The sequence below is a fragment of the Terrapene carolina genome, unplaced genomic scaffold, assembly GCF_002925995.2.
Source record: "Terrapene carolina triunguis isolate 2854851 unplaced genomic scaffold, T_m_triunguis-2.0 Scaffold210, whole genome shotgun sequence".
Lineage (NCBI taxonomy): Eukaryota > Metazoa > Chordata > Testudines > Emydidae > Terrapene > Terrapene triunguis.
The window spans coordinates 8,346,678-8,365,871 of NW_020664561.1; the positions used below are offsets into that span (position 1 = coordinate 8,346,678).

The 19,194-nt window shown below is 45.1% G+C and overlaps 1 protein-coding gene across 1 annotated transcript; it reads left to right on the top strand.

The window, feature by feature from the left end:
- The first annotated feature begins 152 nt into the window (after positions 1-152).
- LOC112107363 (zinc finger and BTB domain-containing protein 37) lies at positions 153-15,378 on the top strand. The gene is made up of 4 exons (XM_026655735.1): positions 153-224; positions 9,130-10,082; positions 11,320-11,419; positions 14,041-15,378. Exons 2-4 carry the CDS (start codon positions 9,160-9,162, stop codon positions 14,527-14,529), a joined length of 1,512 nt encoding a protein of 503 aa, XP_026511520.1. The 5' UTR covers positions 153-224; positions 9,130-9,159; the 3' UTR covers positions 14,530-15,378.
- Positions 15,379-19,194: the final 3,816 nt, after the last annotated feature.

Below are 19,194 nucleotides of genomic sequence, written 5' to 3' on the forward strand. Positions count from 1 at the left end.
ACAGAGCAATGACGATGACGGAAGCCAGTCTCCGCCCCCAAAGAGCCATGGCGGCCACATTCCAATGGGCGTGGTCACATGACGTGCGGCCGCTCCTTACCGGGGCACCGGGGGGCGGGGGGATACGAACTGGGAGAGGGGGGAGGAATTTTCTTCCGGGGTGCGGCCCGCTCGGGGGGTTTCGCTTCCGGGACGGTGTTCCGGCCCGTTCCCACCCCCGGGAGGTAGGTACCTGCTGTATTCGGGGTCCGGCAGCCCCCCGGGGTGGGGCGAGGCGAGGCCTGGAACAGCCCAGGTCCCGAGGCGGTGTCACTCTCACCGCCGCGGGGCCGGCGCAGGGGGCCCCTCCCGGGCCCAGAGACCCCTGCCAGGGGGCAGCGCAGCGCTCCCAGGGACACCCTCCCCGCGCGGGGCAGCGCCCATCGGCGGGGCACCGCCCCCCCCGGGGGCTGCCTCTCCCTCATCCCAGTACCGCCTCAGAGCTGCCCAAGCACCCCTAGCCCCGTCCCACCGGGGGCAGCTCCCTGCCACATCCCCCTCCCGGGGCTGCTCCACCACCCACAGCCCCGTCCCATGAGGGTCAGCTCCCCCCTGTCCCTAGGGCCGCTCCACCCCAGCACCCTCCCATCAAGGACAACTATTCCTCAACCCCTCTGTGAGTGGCTGCTCCAGCCCACCAAGAGCAAGCTCCCCTCGTTCCCCCCTCCCCGCACTGTCCTACCCATCGTACCTCCTTCCCACACCCCATCCCAGAGCAGTCCCCGAAGCACATCCCAATGATGTGCTGTCCCTCTATCCCGCCAGGAGTAGCACATCTGCTTTTTTCCTAGCAAAAGGCAGGACATCCCCATCCAGCAAACTCATTAGCTACCCACCAGCCTTGAAATCCTCCTTAGCAATAACCTCCACGCTGTGGTCTTGTGTACACTAGACTTTTGGGGGAATTCTCCCTTAAGTGCACAGCCACCAGGCAGGGCTAGTGATCGTGTGACTGCTTGTGTATACAAGGCATGGGCTGCCACCCATGTTTTTAGTCACTGTGTCCTCTAGACCTGCTCCGAGTAGGATTAGATGGCATGCCCTGACTAAACCCCCACACTACAATTGCCTGCATGGGTGGCGCTGCAGTGTCAATGCAAGCTGTGAGGGGCAGACCCTCTCATCCCTACCCTGGCCCACACATCCTCTCACCCACTACCCTACTCCCCTTCCATATGAAGGGCAGGATTCTTCCTACTTCACCTTGGGGACACCCCCCCCCATATGTTATTTACACAGCACAACAAGGGTGCAGTTGCCTTGCAAACATAAGATGCAGTCCCTTCCTGGAGGAACTTACTATTAAAGTGCAAGGGCAACAATATTTATTGGGAGGTAGAAGCCAAGAAAAAGATTACAGTGATAAGATCATGTGGTTGCTTCCGTTTGTTAGAGACGCAGGCCACGATGGTTCTGCATTTTAACTTTTCTTAAAGAGTGAAAGCTTTTACTTTGGGTTGTTTTATTCTGATGGAACTGGAGTGACTGGAGTAAAGGAGGCTGGATAGTGTGCAAGCACCACAGGTTGTTAGGAAGACACAGGGTAGGAAAGTGGTTGTGGGGAAAGATGTGCACTAGGGAAGGATAAAGAGTGGCAGGGGTCAAAGAGATAGATGCAGGTAGTACACATGAGAACAAGCAAGTTGTGACACCAAAGTTAACTAGTTGGTGACTGAATTCAGGCTTCCAGAGATAAAGTGGTGGAAGAAGTGATGAAATTAGTTTGTAGTGAAAGGCCCTGAAGGTGGTTCCTTGGGGCTCCAGTTTTGGAAGAGCTGGCAGAAGCAGAGTGATGCTACAGTAGAGGAGCAGCTTTTGTAGCCCAGTTATGAGAAGTATCTCTTGTGCAAATCTCCCTCCCTTAGAGGGCTGATCCTGGAGCAGAAGTGTGTGGCTTGCCTGGGACCAAAGTTGGGGGGGGGGGAAGGAGGGGAAAGTAGCATCAAGAAAGCAGAGAACAGTGACTTGAAGTATACTCAGGCTGCTGGCATCAGTGTGAATCCAGCAGAGCTGAAACCTTTAAGAGACTGTTTCCAGAAGTTTGGCTCAAACAGTAGTTCTGGAGCTGTATAGGGTATGAAATGCTGTTTCGTGCTGTTTCAGGTGACTCCTGCTGGTTATGTTGGGTTTGTGTGCTCCGGCTATTGGCAGCAGTGGTTTGGAGACACCCCACTGCCCCAACACATTCTACACACGTGCTAGCCTAGCAGCATTTGCTACCAGGGACTTTGTCACCTACTCCTGTGCAGGAGTTTCTGAAAAGAATCAGGAGTGAAGTGTTCTTTAGTCTCCAGATAATGTCAGACTCTGCATGATGTATTGATAAAACCTTCTAAGACAAGAGCCCTACTATTGCTAACTCCGAGCATTCAGAAGTCATGGTTAGGCTCCCCCCACCCCCACCCCAGTGAGATTTTAACTGAATAAACTTGGGGTTTTTATTTGCCTTGTTTGAGCCTTTAAAGTTCATGATTTCAAACTTCTTTGCAACCATGAGCTAGAAGCTGCTTTTAAAAAACAAAACAAAAACAAACTGCAATTATCACCCAACTCCAGGAGCTGAGGCTTTCAGAACCAAATATAAACTCATGCTAAAAAAACAAGAGCTGGCAAGCCTGGTCAGTTGATAGGAAAAGTTGGTGATTTGGAGTGACAAGATCCCCCATTTTAGTTCATAATTGACAAGTTCTTGGTCCAAATTACATTTTACAGTTCAACAGCTATTCAAGTTGGCCGGTGCCAATAGTTAATACTGTCAGCCTCTCCTGTTCAACTCAGCCCCTCCAACACAGGGTTTCCAGCTTTCCCTGCAAGTCATCAACCTGCTCTTTATGACTAAGAGTGTATCTGTGCTACAGGGGAGAAGTTCAAGTTGAGGGTCCGTCACTGAAAACCAGTCCCCCAAACTTTAGGCAAACATTGGTGGCCTCAACTCCCATGGCACCTCAGAGTGAGGCATTTTCTAATATAAGCAAAAAACAAGTGTTATGAGGCCAATACCTTAAATTGTATTTAAAATACATCATAAGCCTTTGCAGCATCTGGGGCACAAGTGTAATATGCTCCTGCAAGTAGTACTGCCCAACTGATGCTTCCAAAGGCTCTTCAGGTGAAGACCTGGAGGGAGTGCACATGTGGTTCGCAGTCAAGCTGGAAGGGCATAATGAGTGGGGTCCCACAAGGATCAGGTCTGGGTCTGTTCAATATTCTCATCAGTGATTTAGATAATGGCACAGAGGAGTACACTTATAAAGTTTGTGGACGATACCAAGCTGGGAGGGGTTACAATTGCTTTGGAGGATAGGATTAAAATTCAAAATAAGGACAAACTGGAGAAATGGTCTGAAGTAAATACAATTAAATTCAATAAGGACAAATGCAAAGAACTCCACTTAGGAAGGAACAATCAGCTGCCACATATACAAAATGGGAAATGACTGCGGAGGAAGGAGTAGAGTGGAAAGGGATCTGTGGGTCATAGTGGACCACAAGCTAAATATGAGTTAACAGTGTAACACTGTTGCAAAAAAGCAAACATCATTCTGGGATGTATTAGCAGGAGTGTTGTAAGCAAGACACGAGAAGTAATTCTTCCGTTCTACTCTGTGCTGATTAGGCCTCAACTTGAGTATTGTGTCCAGTTCTGGTTACCACATTTCAGGAAAGATGTGGACAAATTGGAAAAAGTCCAGAGAAGAGCAACATAAATGTTTAAAGGTCTAGAAAACATGACCTATGAGGGAAGATTGAAAAAATTGGGTTTGTTTAGTCTGGTAAAGAGAAGAATGAGGGGGGACATAAGTTTTCCATTACATAAAAGGTTGTTACAAGAAGGAGGGAGAAAAATTGTTCTCCTTAACCTCTGAAGATAGGACAAGAAGCAATGGGCTTAGGGTACGTCTATACTACCCGCCGGATTGGCAGGTAGTGTTCGATGTATTGGGGATCGATTTATCGCGTCTCGTCTAGACGCGATAAATCGATCACCGAATTGCCGCCTGTACTCCACCTCGGCAGGAGGAGTAAGCGGAGTTGACGGGGGAGCCGCGGCGGTCAACTCGCCGCCGTGAGGACGGCCAGGTAAGTCGAACTAAGATACTTAGACTTCAGCTACGCGAATAGCATAGCTGATGTTGCGTATCTTAGTTCGAACCTCCCCGATAGTGTAGCCCAGGCCTACAATTGTACCAAGGACAGTTTAGACTGGACATTAGGAAAAACTTCCCAACTGTCAGGGTGGTTAAGCACTGGAATAAATTGCCTAAGGAGGTTGTGGAATCTCCGTCACTGGAGATTTTTAAGAGCCAGTTAGACAAACACCTGTCAAGGATGGTCTAGAACTTAGTCCTGCCTTGCGTACAGGGGACTGGTCTAGAAGACCTTTCGAGGTCCTACAATTCTGTGATTCTAAATTGCATTACACAGGTTTTTTGCAACACTAAGGTTAGGAACTAATATACCGGAAAATGCAAAAATCAAGGTCTCACAGCAGCCTTGACTCATACAGTGTATGTTTATGTTTTATTGCTTGGAATTTACCTTCTTAACAGTGGGGGCAAGTTAAAGATGATTTTTCAAAGGGAAAGGAGGGAACTTGTCTGTGGACAAGCTACAACCAAAAGTCCTAAAGTATCATCTCTTCAGAGTCAATGTAAACAAAGGTCTTCAAATCCCCTTGCCTTTGGGGCAGGGTGGATAAGAGTCAATTATTTTTTTAATTAAAAAAATCATTTTTTTGATAAAAGGTTTTTTTCCTCAAAAAGCATATCTAAAGATAGTTTTAATTAAAATACATTGTAGCTCAAAGATATCTCACTATAGAATTATAATCCCTATTCCATAATATGAGACAATATATTCATGTAATGTGTAAGAAAAGTTTTGTAAATGAGTTCCAATAGTTCATGGATTAGGGACCCAATTTTATGGGGTTCCAGGGGCTTCTGTATAGATTATTTAGGTTAATCTTTCTATCTACCCAATGGGACTCAGTGCTCAGTCTAGAAATACCATCAGAGATGCTTAGTTTTGCAGTTCTCAAACTGTGGATTTGTGTCACCAGAGGTAACCTGCTTATTAACAGCAAAAATGCTTTTAAATAAATTATATAGAGGTGAGAAATAGTTAAATAAAACAATTTAAATGTCTGTCTGGTGATATTCTCCTCCTAATACTGCATGGCAAGAAAATCCTCCAAATATTAATGATTAACCTGTTGAAGTGGAGATAGTTCACCTCCCAATGACTTCATAAATATCTGCTTCAGTTACCTTTGGTAAATGAAATAACCAAACAATCAATCGTTTTCTGATATAGCTGTAAAACTAATCTGAAAAGTTTTCAAAATAAATCACTTTAAAAAATGTATAGTGTGTACCTTCTAAAAATTAAACCTGCATCTATCTCTGAGTTGTGAAGAATATGTATTAAGGTTATAACAACCAACAAGAATGCACTTGTATGTAGAAATCCATGATTAAATCAAGTCTTCCTGACTAGTGATTTAAATTAAATCAAATCCACCCTGCTTAGGGGAAACAAATACAGGTTCTGATTTTCCTCTACCTTCAGGGTTAAGGCAAACAAACTCACAGATTGTTTTTAAGAGGCTCTACCAAAAACAGCTGACTTCCCTTGCCATGCCTGTAGAATAGGACTCCCAGTAGCCAACACCTAACTGAGTGTTCCTTCTCTTATGTATCTCAGGCTGGTTTCCTGGGAGGCTAATAGGCTCCAGCTGCTTCTGAACCTTATCCATTAACCCTTGCCTCCCATCATAGTCCTGCCTGGAACCCTATGTGTAATATACCCTGATGCAATGCCTTTCTGTGTTTATGATCAGAAAGAAGACCTGAATGATTTAACAAGAGAAAAAATACCATTTATTTTTACATTAGAAATGTGCAAGTGGGGAACTTAGTAGTGTGCTCAGGCCTCTGATCCTGAAAACATTTAAGTATGTGCATAACTTGATGTCAACGGGACCACTCACATGAGTGAAGTTATGCATGTGTTTAAATGTTTGCGGGATTAGGGCTATAGATATCAGACAAGTGACACCAGATTAATTAAGAGGGGAAGTGAAACTTTGTTTTGTTACCACCAATTTACTCAAACACCCTACAAACAGTTGGATCTGTTTGTTAAAGATTCAGCATTGTTGTCCCTTCAGTTAAGGAGTGAGAGAGCTCATCATGCACATCTGACACCTCTGAGACCTCCAACAAACCGAGGAAGACAAGACTTGACATTCCAGATACTGCTAAGGAAAACAAAAAAACAGAATAAAATGCTTCTTTAAAAAAAATAAAACAAACCAACCCACCTTTTGGCTTTCCAAAACAAAAGGATATCCATCCAGTTTCCTTTCCTTTGTACATCACTGTTAACAGTACAATCAAGACCCTGGCTTTTATATTTCCTCATGTTTAAAATTCTAACCTTAGCATTGCATTAACTTAGACCTTTGCACTCCATTTTCTTGTTTGTTTTTTAAAAGACAGGAAAAAAAGGAAGAACCTTTAGATATGGCACTGTGAAGTTGCACAATTGCTTTGCGCAACTTATGGGTTTTAATTTTAACCACCCTGTAGATACACAAAATTTCTACCTGGTGCATTGTACAGTTTTGCAATGTTTTGCACAGCTTTGTGGTATGACAGACGGTTATGTAGCTTCAAGCTTGGTATCGTATTTTGCTGTGCATGGACAAACCCCCTGCAGAGTGCCATTTAAGCCTTAGTCCCCGATCCTGGAAAGACACACATGCTTAACTTTATGCATATGACTAGTCCCATTGACGTTGTGATTTCTCAGAGTAGATACAATCTAAGGCAGGATATTCCTGGATTCCTCAAAATTGTTTTGATGCCTGCTGCAGTCTGTCTAATCAGCATTTCAAATGCCTTCCAAGTTGGAGCCTGTTTATGTCACAAGTGGTTTTTATTGAGTGCTATTTACTTGGTCTGCATCTATAGTCTCAGGTTTTTAATCATTCTTATTTGTAATTACATCTACATTTGGCCCATTTGAAATTTTTACCATATATGGCCAAGGCTCATTTTCAAACTTTGCCAACAAGATACACGAGGTTCATAGAAGAATGAATGAAGGAAAACTAATTAACTTCTCGTCATTAACCATCATGATCCACAATTAATATTTTGGTGTATTCATCTCTTTGCCCAAAGAAACAAAAATGTTAGCTACTGTATTTTTCATTTTCACAGCGGCAGCTTGGCCAGTTTATAGAGCACAGGACTTGCAGTTGAGAACTGGATTCTCTTCTAGCCTCTGTCACTGACTTACTGTGTGATTTTTTTGGCAAGTTTCAGAAGTGTCTACTAATACTGAGAGCCTCCATTTTGAGTGCCCTACCGGAGACACCTAGGACCATGTTTTCATTTAGTTCAAATGAAGTTACACGGGTTGAGCCCCTCTGAAAAGTTCTTGGAAGCTGGGCAACCGAAGTTAGTGGACATATGGAAATTTAGGCCTCAACTTTCCACCTTTGTTTCCCCTTCTATAAAACATGGGTATAATGATACTTGCTCTTCTTTGTAAAGTCCTTTGATATCTATAGATTAAAATAATGTATAAGTGCTAAGTATTATCATCATCAATTAGGCAATCAATTACATATATTAGTGTCTCAATCATTTGTAATGTTTTCCAAGCCAGGAAAAATCACTTCTACTGAGCTCAATTTGGAGGCCCACAGAGTGAACTTTTGAGAGCTAAGCAGCGGGAGTTGTGGAGGTGGGTCCATAAGAGGATTAATTCTCTTATAAAGTGATCCACAGAATGCAAAAGCTGAGACCCAGTGCAAGCATTAGTAAATCAAGCTTCACAACACCTCTGGGAAAATCAAAGTGCTTCAAGATTCATAGATTACAAGGCCAGAAGGGACCGTTGTGATCATCTAGTCCAGGGGTTTTCAAACTTCATTGCAACACGACCCCCTTCTGACAACAAAAATTACTACGTGACCCCAGGAGGGGGGACCAAAGCCTGAGCCCGCCCTAGCCCTGCCGCTCTGGAGGGGGGGCCAAAGCCCAAGGGCTTCAGCCCAGGCAGGGAGCCAGTAATCTGAGCCCCGCCACCCAGCTGAAGCTCTCAGGCAGGGGTGGCCAACCTGAGCCCGAGAAGGAGCCAGAATTTACCAATGTACATTGCCAAAGAGCCACAGTAATACGTCAACAGCCCTGCATCAGTTCCCCCACCCCCGGCTCCCAGCACCTCCTGCCCATGGGCAGCTCCGCTGATCAGCGCTTCTCCCTCTCTTCCTCCCCACACCTCCCGATCAGCTGTTTTGTGGCATGCAGGAGGCTCTGGGGGGGAGGGGGAGGAGCGAGGGCATGGCAGGCTCAGTGGAGGGGACGGGAAGGGGTGGAGTGGGGCAGGGCCTGTGGCAGAGCCGGGGTTCAGCAGTGAGCACCCCCCAGCACATTGGAAAGTTGGCACCTGTAGCTCCAGTCCTGGAGTCGGTGCCTATACAAGGAGCTGCATATTAACTTCTGAGGAGCCGCATGTGGCTCCCCAGCCAAAGTTTGGCCATCCCTGCTCTCAGGCTTCAGCTCTGGCCCTGGGTGGCAGGGCTCAGGCTTCGTCCCCAGGCCCCAGCAAGTCTAATGCCAGCCCTGGTGACCCCATTAAAAAGGGATCCTGACCCACTTTGGGGTCCCAACCCACAGTTTCAGAACCGCTGATTATCTAGTCTGACCTCCTGCATAACCCCAGCCAGAGAATTTACCCAACATAATTCCTAGAGCAGAGCTTTTACAAAAGCATCCAATCTTGATTTAAAAATTGGCAGTGATAGAGAATCCACCATGACCCTGGGTAAATGGTCAATTACCCTCACTGTTAAAAATGTACACCTTATTTTCAATCTGAATTTGTCTGTCTTTAACTTCCAGCCGTTGGATCATGTCATACGTTTCTCTGGTAGGTTGAAGAGCCCATTATTAAATATTTGTTCCCCATGTAGGTATTTATACATTGTAATCAAGTCACCCCCAAGATCCATGGGTGAAAGGTGCTCCAAGTGCAAATTATCACTAGTCCAATTAATCCTGTTTTTCTTTCCAGCTGGGTTGTACTCCTACAACTGGGGCAGCCATGGAGAAAAGTGGAAACATTCAGCTGGAGATCCCTGACTTCAGCAACTCTGTCCTGAGCCACCTCAACCAGCTGCGCATGCAGGGCCGCCTGTGTGACATAGTGGTCAACGTGCAAGGACAAGCTTTCCGTGCTCACAAAGTGGTGCTGGCTGCTAGCTCACCCTACTTCCGTGACCATATGTCATTGAACGAGATGAGCACGGTCTCCATTTCAGTCATTAAGAACCCCACTGTTTTTGAGCAGCTCCTTTCCTTTTGTTATACCGGGCGGATATGCCTGCAGTTGGCTGACATCATCAGTTACCTAACAGCAGCCAGCTTCCTGCAGATGCAGCACATTATAGACAAATGCACGCAGATCCTCGAGGGAATTCACTTCAAAATTAACGTGGCAGAGGTTGAAGCTGAACCGAGCCAGACTAGAACAAAGCATCAGGAGAGACCCCCAGAGTCTCACCGGGTTACCCCAAATCTAAACCGCTCTCTGAGCCCGCGCCACAACACTCCAAAAGGGAGTCGTCTAGGCCAGGTCAGCACTGTGCTGGACATTCGGGAGCTGAGCCCCCCTGAGGAGTCCACCAGCCCTCAGATAATTGAGCAGAGTTCAGATGTAGAGAGCAGGGAGCCCATACTGCGGATTAACAGAGCAGGACAGTGGTACGTTGAGACAGGAGTGGCAGACCGTGGGGGACGGAATGACGATGATGTTAGGGTGCTTGGAGGAGTGCGCATTAAAACAGAGAACCTGGAGGAGTGGCTGGGAACGGAGAATCAGCCATCGGGAGAAGATGGGAGCAGCGCTGAGGAGGTCACGACCATGGTAATTGACACAACAGGCCACGGATCGATGGGCCAGGAGACTTACACATTAGGGTCATCAGGAGCCAAAGTGGTTAGGCCAACCAGCAGTGAGATTGACAGGTGAGGTTCCTTTAACCCATTTACTGAGTGTGGTTGGAAGAGCAGACTCCACAATATTTGTATCTGGCTTGACCATGTGTCTTCCCTGATCATCTATCACTGTTTATTTCACACACTATTCTTAGGCATATGTGCTGAAAGATTTTCTTTAAAAGTATATCTGTTACTAGTCTTCAAGTATTTGCTGTGTGGTGAATAAGAACAGTGTCTCCAGTTACAGGCTAGATAGGGTAAAATCATAAGGGTATCAACCATTCTCCTTCAGAAACAAGCTGGTCACCAGCTGTAAGGAGGAAATCTGCCTCCCCATGGTACAGGATTGCAGAATTCACTGTGTTGTGGGGGATGTTAAATCTTCCTCTGAAGCAGCCATCATTTGGCCACTTTGAGAAAGAGAACACAGGATTGGATGAACCACTGTTCTTTCCTGATGTGACAGTTTCTCTGGTAAGAGCAGAAGGCCTTCATTTATAAGAGGTGATTATATTTGTGTTGTCGACTTCCTATCCCTCTACTTCATTTGTTCTGATTAAAGCAAAAGGTTCTGGCTGTATTTGTGGTGCTTTTCCTCACCATTCCTTCTCTTCTCTCCCATCCCAAACCCTCCAGTCCTCTGGGAGAGCAGCTTCCTTGAAATGGTGGATACCCCATCATTTAAAACTATACAAGCTCTGTAAACTATACTGGAGGTAACGATCCTGGGCTGGTCTTCAGGGGAACAAACTAGCTCTAGACAGGTCTCATTTTTAATTTCTGTGATTCTGTTCATTCCTCTCCTTAGATCAGCTGGCCTTAGACACTTGGGTATCCATCGTTTTTCACCACACACAACTTCCACCACTCCTTCCCTGGAGCCATCTGCATCATCCGTGAAACATCCCTCAGCTATACTTGCCCAGGGAGTTGGAAGACTGGAGGTGCCTTTTGAACAGAGGTTTCTTTTGCAGTGCTGCCTGAGTCAGTGGGCTATCTCATTTCCCTTTTTATTTTAGTAGCAACCAAAAATCTGTCTATTCCTGAATCAAGTTGATTGACCCAGTTTCATATTTCAGATATTAACACTGAAAGCACAGACCAGTCTGTCCTGGTGTTTTTTACATTTGCACTGCTCCACATTCTGTCTCCTGATGGGGAAGGAGAGATTCTCTGCAGGTGCTCCCCTTGCCCCCCAGTACATGTACTGAACATACTGCACCAATAGCCATTAAAAATTCTATTTACACTCTTCCCCCCACAGATTTAGCCCTTCGGGCAGCATGGTTACTGTAACTGAGCGGTACAGATCGAAAAGTGAGTCTCCCGGGCGGATGGATGAGCCTAAGCAGCCCAATTCCCAGGTACACAACCTAGCTCAGGGGTTTGGATCACCAGTGAATGATGGTGTTGGATAGTTACAGTTACTGCATTGTGACTGCATATGCATGTTATACTTGATAGAAATGCTGTATGTGTCTGTGGCAACGTAAGATTTAGGATGACCTTTGCTATTTATTCCCTTGCTTTTTAAGTGCTTGGGTTTTATAAATGACGTAAGAGGTAACTCACCCTTTGGTTAAAAGAACAAGAAGACCGCCAAACCATGTTTACACAAACTCCTGCTGATGCTGACATGGTTGCAGCTGTGTTGATAGTAGTTCTGGAGGGATTTTTTCCCCCTAAAAATGCCCTCAGATAGCTAGAGTCATAGAAGATAAAAGCTGTCTGTTGGCTTCCAGCTAACTTGAATAGTTCAGGTGTTAGGAGCTTGTGCTGATTGTTCTGGGTTCTGTCTTCACTGATGCCCTTGATGGGGTGGTAAAAGTGCACCTATGATCATTTAAAAACATGTCTTTGAGGGATAGAGGAATACAAGGAAAAAGACATTTTGCAAAGATGTCAAAAAGCAGCCATATTAAAGGCTTTTACTTTCTGAATGTACGTACTCAATGTAGTAAATGTTTAGCACATACTTTGCCTGTCACTGGTCCATAAACCTGGAAAGCATGAGGATTTTGTTGTTGTTGTTATAATGGCAAACTAAAATCAACCTTAACAATGGGAGGCTACCACCTCTCCAGATTAAACCATGCACAGCTACAGAGCCAGGACTACAGCTTTAAAAAACTTTGCATCTACTGCTTGAGCCAAAGGCAGAGCTCTGTAAGATATCATCTGTAGAAGGACTCTTGTGTTCCTACTAAGCTGTAGTTGGCCAATAGAGTTGGCCGCCACTTCTCTCTTTCTCTCTCTCAGGCATAGGACCCAGGACTCCAGCTGAAGTCCAGCTGTGGGCACTCCACATCTCTGAAATCCAGGCCCAAAGTGACTGCTCCTGATCCCATTGAGGTCAATGATAGAAAATACCCTTTGACGTTAATGGTGCTGGATTGAGTCCATAACTGTCAATGGGAGTAGGATTGGGCCCCAGACTGTCCATTGTTAATAGCTTTATAACAAACTGTTTTTTTCACATAGAGCAGGTGCCTGAGTTTTCAAGGAGACTTAACTTTATGGGAAGTTTGAAGGTTAGTAACAGGCCATTGTAAGCTAGAGGGGAGACCAAGGAAAGTTAGACAAAAGTCAAAAATTCAAATTGATAGGTTTGTAATGTGCCATAAGATTAAAAATACCTTGAGTTTTCATCATACTTTGCAAAAACATCCTACTGTGCCTTCGGAAGAAATCCAGAAATGTTCAGATCAAGCTAAACATATAGGGCAGGACAGACAGGACTTTATCATGGAAAGTGGTTGCTACCCTAAGTATGAAAAGGCTACTACTTCTCCATACAGAAATAGCCTTAAACTCCATTTGAAAAGACTGGTTGGAATTGTGCACTTCTAGCCACGCCAATGTTCAAGTGTCACATCACCCTGCTCCACTAGGCTTGGTATGGCGGGTGCCATAAAGCTTGCCTATAAATAGAGTACCTGTGGGCAGCACTTTCATGTAATGTGCTGTGGTTTTGTTCCTTTCATTTAATCCCAAGCAGCTTTCTATTCTAAGCATGATTGAATGGTGAGGCACCTGGCACTGGAATGCTCCTGCTGTCACATGCTCCATGCTTACCCGCTGAAGGGACGGCCCTTCCGGGGTTACATGGGCTACCTGTCTGGGGGTTTGGCATTTTATGAAACTGGTGTATCACTTCAAATGCAAGTGCTGTATCCTCCCAACCTGCAGGCAAGAGTGCAGGTATCCAGGAGACCATGTATTTGCTATTCCTGGCCAGCTACCACACTCATACTGAACTTATGCAATGTGCATGGTTGTCCTAGCTTCCAAGCTTGTGGTTAAAGAGCCACCCTTGGCTACCCTTCTTTATAGCTTAATAAGATAATGGGGGAATTAGGAGATCTGCATGCTGTTCCCTGCTTTGTAACCTTGAGCGAGTCATTTAAACCCTCTCTGCCTGAGGTTCCCATCTGTAAAGTGGGGTAATAATGACTTCATGACCCATTTGTGAGATATAATTCATTGCCTGTGAAGTACCTAGAGCTCTTCAGATGTAATTTTCATACACTTACTTTGCCTTCATCATACAAAATCTCTGTCCATTCACTTACTTTTCTTTTTACAAGTAATATTGAAAAGGGAACCACCAATATTTTAATAAAAGGGCACTGGTCCAGGTTCTCGGGTAGTGAACACAGCATTGCTACATTTGATCCAAAACTCGATTCAGCTAAGTGCCATACTGATGATAGCCATATTTATCTTCCCAGATCCCAGGGAACAAGTTAGGACCTATAGCAGTGCCTTTTAGCTGATGATCTATTAGTCCCCAGACCGAAAGCCCCATTGAGCTAAGCACTTAAGTGTGTACTTAAGGCTGAGCATGTGAGTAGTCCTATTGACTTCAAGGTTTGGCACTTACTTAAGTGTCTGACTGGATTGGTGCTCAGGAGAGAATTAAAAAGATCCTGTTTCTTTCTAGCTGACTGTCTTCCTTTTTCTGTCTTCAATGTGTCTGGCCCAGGTGGAGGAGTCTGCCATGATTGGAGTGAGCGGTTATGTTGAGTATCTCCGTGAACAGGAAGTGTCTGAGCGGTGGTTTCGGTACAACCCGCGGCTCACCTGCATCTACTGTGCCAAATCCTTCAACCAGAAAGGCAGTCTAGACCGGCACATGCGTCTCCACATGGGCATCACGCCCTTCGTCTGCCGCATGTGCGGTAAAAAGTACACCCGCAAGGATCAGCTGGAGTACCACATCCGCAAGCACACAGGCAACAAGCCCTTTCATTGCCACGTTTGCGGCAAGAGCTTCCCCTTCCAGGCTATCCTCAACCAACACTTTCGCAAAAACCACCCTGGCTGTGTGCCTCTGGAGGGGCCGCACAGCATTTCCCCCGAGACCACCGTCACCTCCAGGGGGCAGGCGGAGGAAGAGTCTCCCCCGCAGGAGGAAGCTGTTGTGGCAGGGGAAACGGCACAGGGATCTGTGTCCACCACCGGGCCAGATTGAAACGGGCTGTGGGGGAGGACCCTCTTCCCGTTTGGCTGTAAGCAGTCAGCACCGAGACGGCGGGCTGGTACTGGTATCAGTGCAATGCCACCACCGGACGGGATGTTGCCAAAACAGAAGATTAACAAAAACAAAGTGCTAAAAGCTTTCCCCCTTTTCCTCATCTCCTTGGGAAAAAACAAAACTGGGTCAATCGACTTCCGATTCAGGGATCGACGGGATTTTTTAATGTTTTTAATATATTCAATAGCGATCCAGGAGAAGCAGTCGTTTTATTTCTTGACCGCATTTTGGCTCAGCACCTCGGTCTCTGTGGTGGTGTTGGCTGTAATGGCCCTAATTCAGTGAGTGCAGTGCACAGGTGTCTGTCTTCGCAACAGCTGCTGGTCCATCACATGAGGTAGCAGGGGCAAGGAACACTTACCCTCCCCTTTTCCCAGGTAGTTGTCATGTTAAAGAAATCTCACTCTCCTGGTGGATCTTGCCCTGCCTGAGTGTATTTATCCTGTCTTATTTTGGTGTGTCTCTTTTAAAATTTTAATTAAACCATTATTTTAGGGCTTTCTGCTTGCCCTTTCCAGGCGTATGGCATTCTGCCCGCTTGTTAAAAGCAGGCAGCAACCTTTGAGCAGTATTCTAGAGGTCAGCAAAATCTGAAGCGCTTAGGCTACTGAAAGTAAAATTAGCAGCTGTGAGGTTTGCATTAGACTCGTCTACATTTTTTGGGGAGGGGATTTGGGACAGGGTGCGCTTGTTGGTGCTAGTATTAATAGCACAGAGCATTCCAACTTCCTGACCGGTTTCTGCACACTGCAGTGCTTCACATGTTGCCAAGAGTTAGGAAGAGGTTTCTTGTCTGGATGAATTAACAAACAAGAGGCTGGCTACCTAAGTCATCTTTGGCGTCCCCTGCACTTGGTCTTACATAACAGCAATACTATATATCGAAACAGTCCAATCCCAGTGAAATTATCATGGGTTGTTGTTTTTAACTCTGTCTCCATGTATTAGTTTGATAAGTTTATATAAATCAAATGCAAAAAACCGACATTAACTCCTCATAGTGGTTCAGGAAATTCAAAGTTGCTGCTCCTACAGTAATCGTAACTCTGTCCCTTGCACATGTTATATTCCAAGTAGCTCTGAAGTTAAGGGTAAGTGTACCAAACCCAGAGAGACATGCCTGCATCATGTCTCAGACATGTTTGTACGTGCGTATGTGTTTATAAATAAAAAAGTGCAGGTCCATAGGTGCAAATTCAAAAGAGCAGATGTCTTGATGCCCTTTTAAAAAGTCTTTAAAAATATGCAATAGTTTAAGAGTTGGCTTTGGCTTTGGTGCTGGGTTGTATGTAAGTGCAAATAGGAATGAACTACTGGTCCTACTGCTTTTGGAGCTTGGAATTAGGGGACGCTGCGTGTCTGAAGGAAGCCTGTCTTCCGAGGGAACATAGTGTGTGATGTGGGAGGATGAACATCAGGCTGGTGGGAGGAGCAAGGAGGCGTCTGAAAAACAGTGTAAACATTAGCACAGAATTGGTGGACAGGAGACCTCTGTTTTATTCCTTTCCCTCCTAGTGACTTGGGGTACATCTACATACCAAAAAAAGACCTGTGGCAGTGAGTCTCAGAGCCTGGTCAGTTGACTCAGGCTAGCAGGGCTCATGCTGCAGAGCTAAAAAATAGCAATGTAGACATTTGGGCTCAGGCTGGAGCCTGGGCTCTGAAACCTGGCAGAGAGGGAGAGTCTTGGAGCCCAGGCTCCAGCCCAAACCCGAACATCTACACTGCTGTTTTTAGCCCCACAACACAAGCCCAAGTCAATTGACCCAGGCTCTGAGACTTCTTGCCACAGAATTTTGTGTTTTACTGTGTAGATGTACCTTACAGTGTAACCTTGGGCAAACCAAACCTTCCTGTGCCAGTTTCCCTATCTGTAAAATGGGGATAATAATACTTCCCTACCTCACAGTATGCTTGGATGGAAGAATCTTTAGAAGGGCAAAGTATTATTATCCATTCTCCTTCTGTGTAATATAAGGGTCACGCTGCCTTCTCCACCTCTTTCCCAGCTAGCGAAGGCTGTGGTAGTGTGGTTCTGTGTGTGCAATTTAGGGGAGGCGAATTGGAATAGGCAGTTTGAATCCGGTGGTGCCATGATAGACTGCAATGAGGATGCTCTCTCAGAGGGAAGCTTTGGGGATGTTCTGAGGTAGGATAGTTGCAGAGTACAGTTCTGTTGATTACAGTAGAACATCAGAGTTATGAACACCAGAGTTACGAATTGATCAGTCAACCACACACCTAATTTGGAACCAGACTTACGCAATCAAGCAGCAGCAAAGACAAAAGTAAAAGCAAATACAGTACTGTGGTAAATGTAAACTACTAAAATAATAAAGGGAAAGCAGCATTTTTTTTCTGCCTAGTAGAGTTTCAAAGCTATATTAAGTCAATGTTCAGTTGTAAACTTCTGAAAGAACAGCCATAATTTTTTGTTCAGAGTTATGAAAATTTCAGAGTTACGAAGAGCCTCCATTCCTGAGGTGTTCATAACTCTGAGGTTCTACTGTATTTAAAACATAGACATTGATGCCGTACCTCCTGTCAAGTGGCAGAATAAAACAGTGAAAGCTGTTCTAAGCAGTCACCCCCAGGACCATCAAAAGTCAACGATCTAGTGAAGGTCAAACAAAATAGGACCGGAAAATTTAAGAGTGTTTGAAAGTGGCCACAGAAGAAAGGAGAGAGGTGGTTGTTAGTGTGGATTTCTCCAGAATCAAGGCAAGAGGGGATATGGGATGCACAGAATATGCTGCTTTAGTCATAGCTTTTGAACTTACCAAAAAAAATCCAAACTATCCTGTTCACACTAGAGAGCATCAGAAAATACTTTTAGTTACCTACAAACTTTTAAGTGTTTAAAATAGAACTTTTAAAATACTACCAACTGTAAAACATAAAATTATTTATATACATATATAGTGGGAAAGTTTCCCTGCTGAGCTTGCTGTGAAGAGAAGGGTGAAGGTGCAGTAACTGCTATACAAGCAAAATTTCTCCGAAGCCGATGGCAACAAATCCATTGAGATTAAGCGATGAAGGGCTGAAATGAAATAGTGAATGCCTTGTTCGTATGGCATGGCTGTGAGTTTCTTGAACAGGTTTTTACTGTATTGATACTGTGAACAGAGGCGATCCCAGTAATCTAGGATCATATCAGCACCTCCTTGCTTGCTGATTCGCTCCTCTTAATTGGCCTGGCAAGAGCCATGAAATTGTTTTTTATTATTAGCCTAGGCTAGTCTAAAAAATAAACAATAATAAAGCTTGTGAAAGAATTTTTTGTATGTGTGCAGCACTTGCCGTTGTACAAACAACCATTTCTGATTGCATGTGAAAGAGCCAATATTCTTGCCCAGGCCTCGTTGAGGTGAAGTTTATAGCTTGTAGCTAGGGTAGGTGTAAAGTATGGAAGTGGGGATCATTAATACTCTTTCTGTACATTTACTGAATGTGTATGTGTGTGTATTTGTGTGTGTGGAGATCCTGGTGTCTCTAGTGCTTTCTCTAACAATGCTGAAAGCTATCTATGCTAGCAATTTGAGAACCAGTTCAGAAGGGGCTGTTTCTGAAATTATCATCACTAATGGTTCAGTTTTCTAGTGAAAATGAGGCCAAGATGGGAGAATAGAAATGACTGGTGTCTTGCCTACAATAGAAAAACTACTCATTTTTCAGCAAGGGTGCAGCTGCTTTGAGCAGCTTTTCATGACACAGTGATAAAAACTTTAGGCCGTTGTACATTGGCAATCATACCTTTGTTGCAGCTCCATTGATGTTGGGAAAAAAAGGGAAATATTTTTCTAGTATAGACATATCCTGGATTGGCTGGGGATCTGGCTTTGCATTTCAGTGTGTAACTGCAACTCTTCACCTTTGCCAAACTGTGATTTCAACCATGATTTAAAGGGGGATGTATAGAGAAGAGCTCTGTCGTACAATATATTAATACTTCTGTAATTAACATTTCTGTTAGAGCTTCAGAACCAGGGCTTAAAAGTCCACTTGCCTACGTGCCCCTGGCAAGAGAGGAACATGGATCATCAATTTCTGCAGAATATTGTTTTTCTGTAATGGAAAAAAAATAAGTTTCTAGTTCTTGACGGTTGCAAAGATAACCTTCCAAATGTGAACCGATGCAGGCGTTTTCCTGAGTCTGCAGAAAGCTTTGGTCCCTTCACTGCTGGCCATAGCTTTGCAGAGTAGCAGCAGTGTGAAATTAATGCCACTCTGGGCAGTTTCGCTGCTGCCACTGGGTTTTCTGTGAATAGCTGTGGAAAAAACAAGAATCGTGTCAATATTGTGCTGCTGCTTTTCAGGAAAGCTAAAGCTCCTCCTTTTGGTCCTCCTTGCCAGAAGGCTGGGGAAGGGCAAACTCTTCCCCACACTCTTCCAGTAGCCAGGAGGCTCTGGGGTTGCAGGAAGGGAAAAGAGAGCTGCTTCTCTTTTCCCACAGACTGCTAGAGAAGGGTGGATGGCTGTACAACATTTATTTGTATCTCTAGCCAGAGGCTGATACAAAAGATAGAGCCTTCTACCAGGATCCAGGGATAGCAACCTGATAAGAATTCAAGCAGTTGAGCTAGGGGGGCAGCCCCTACT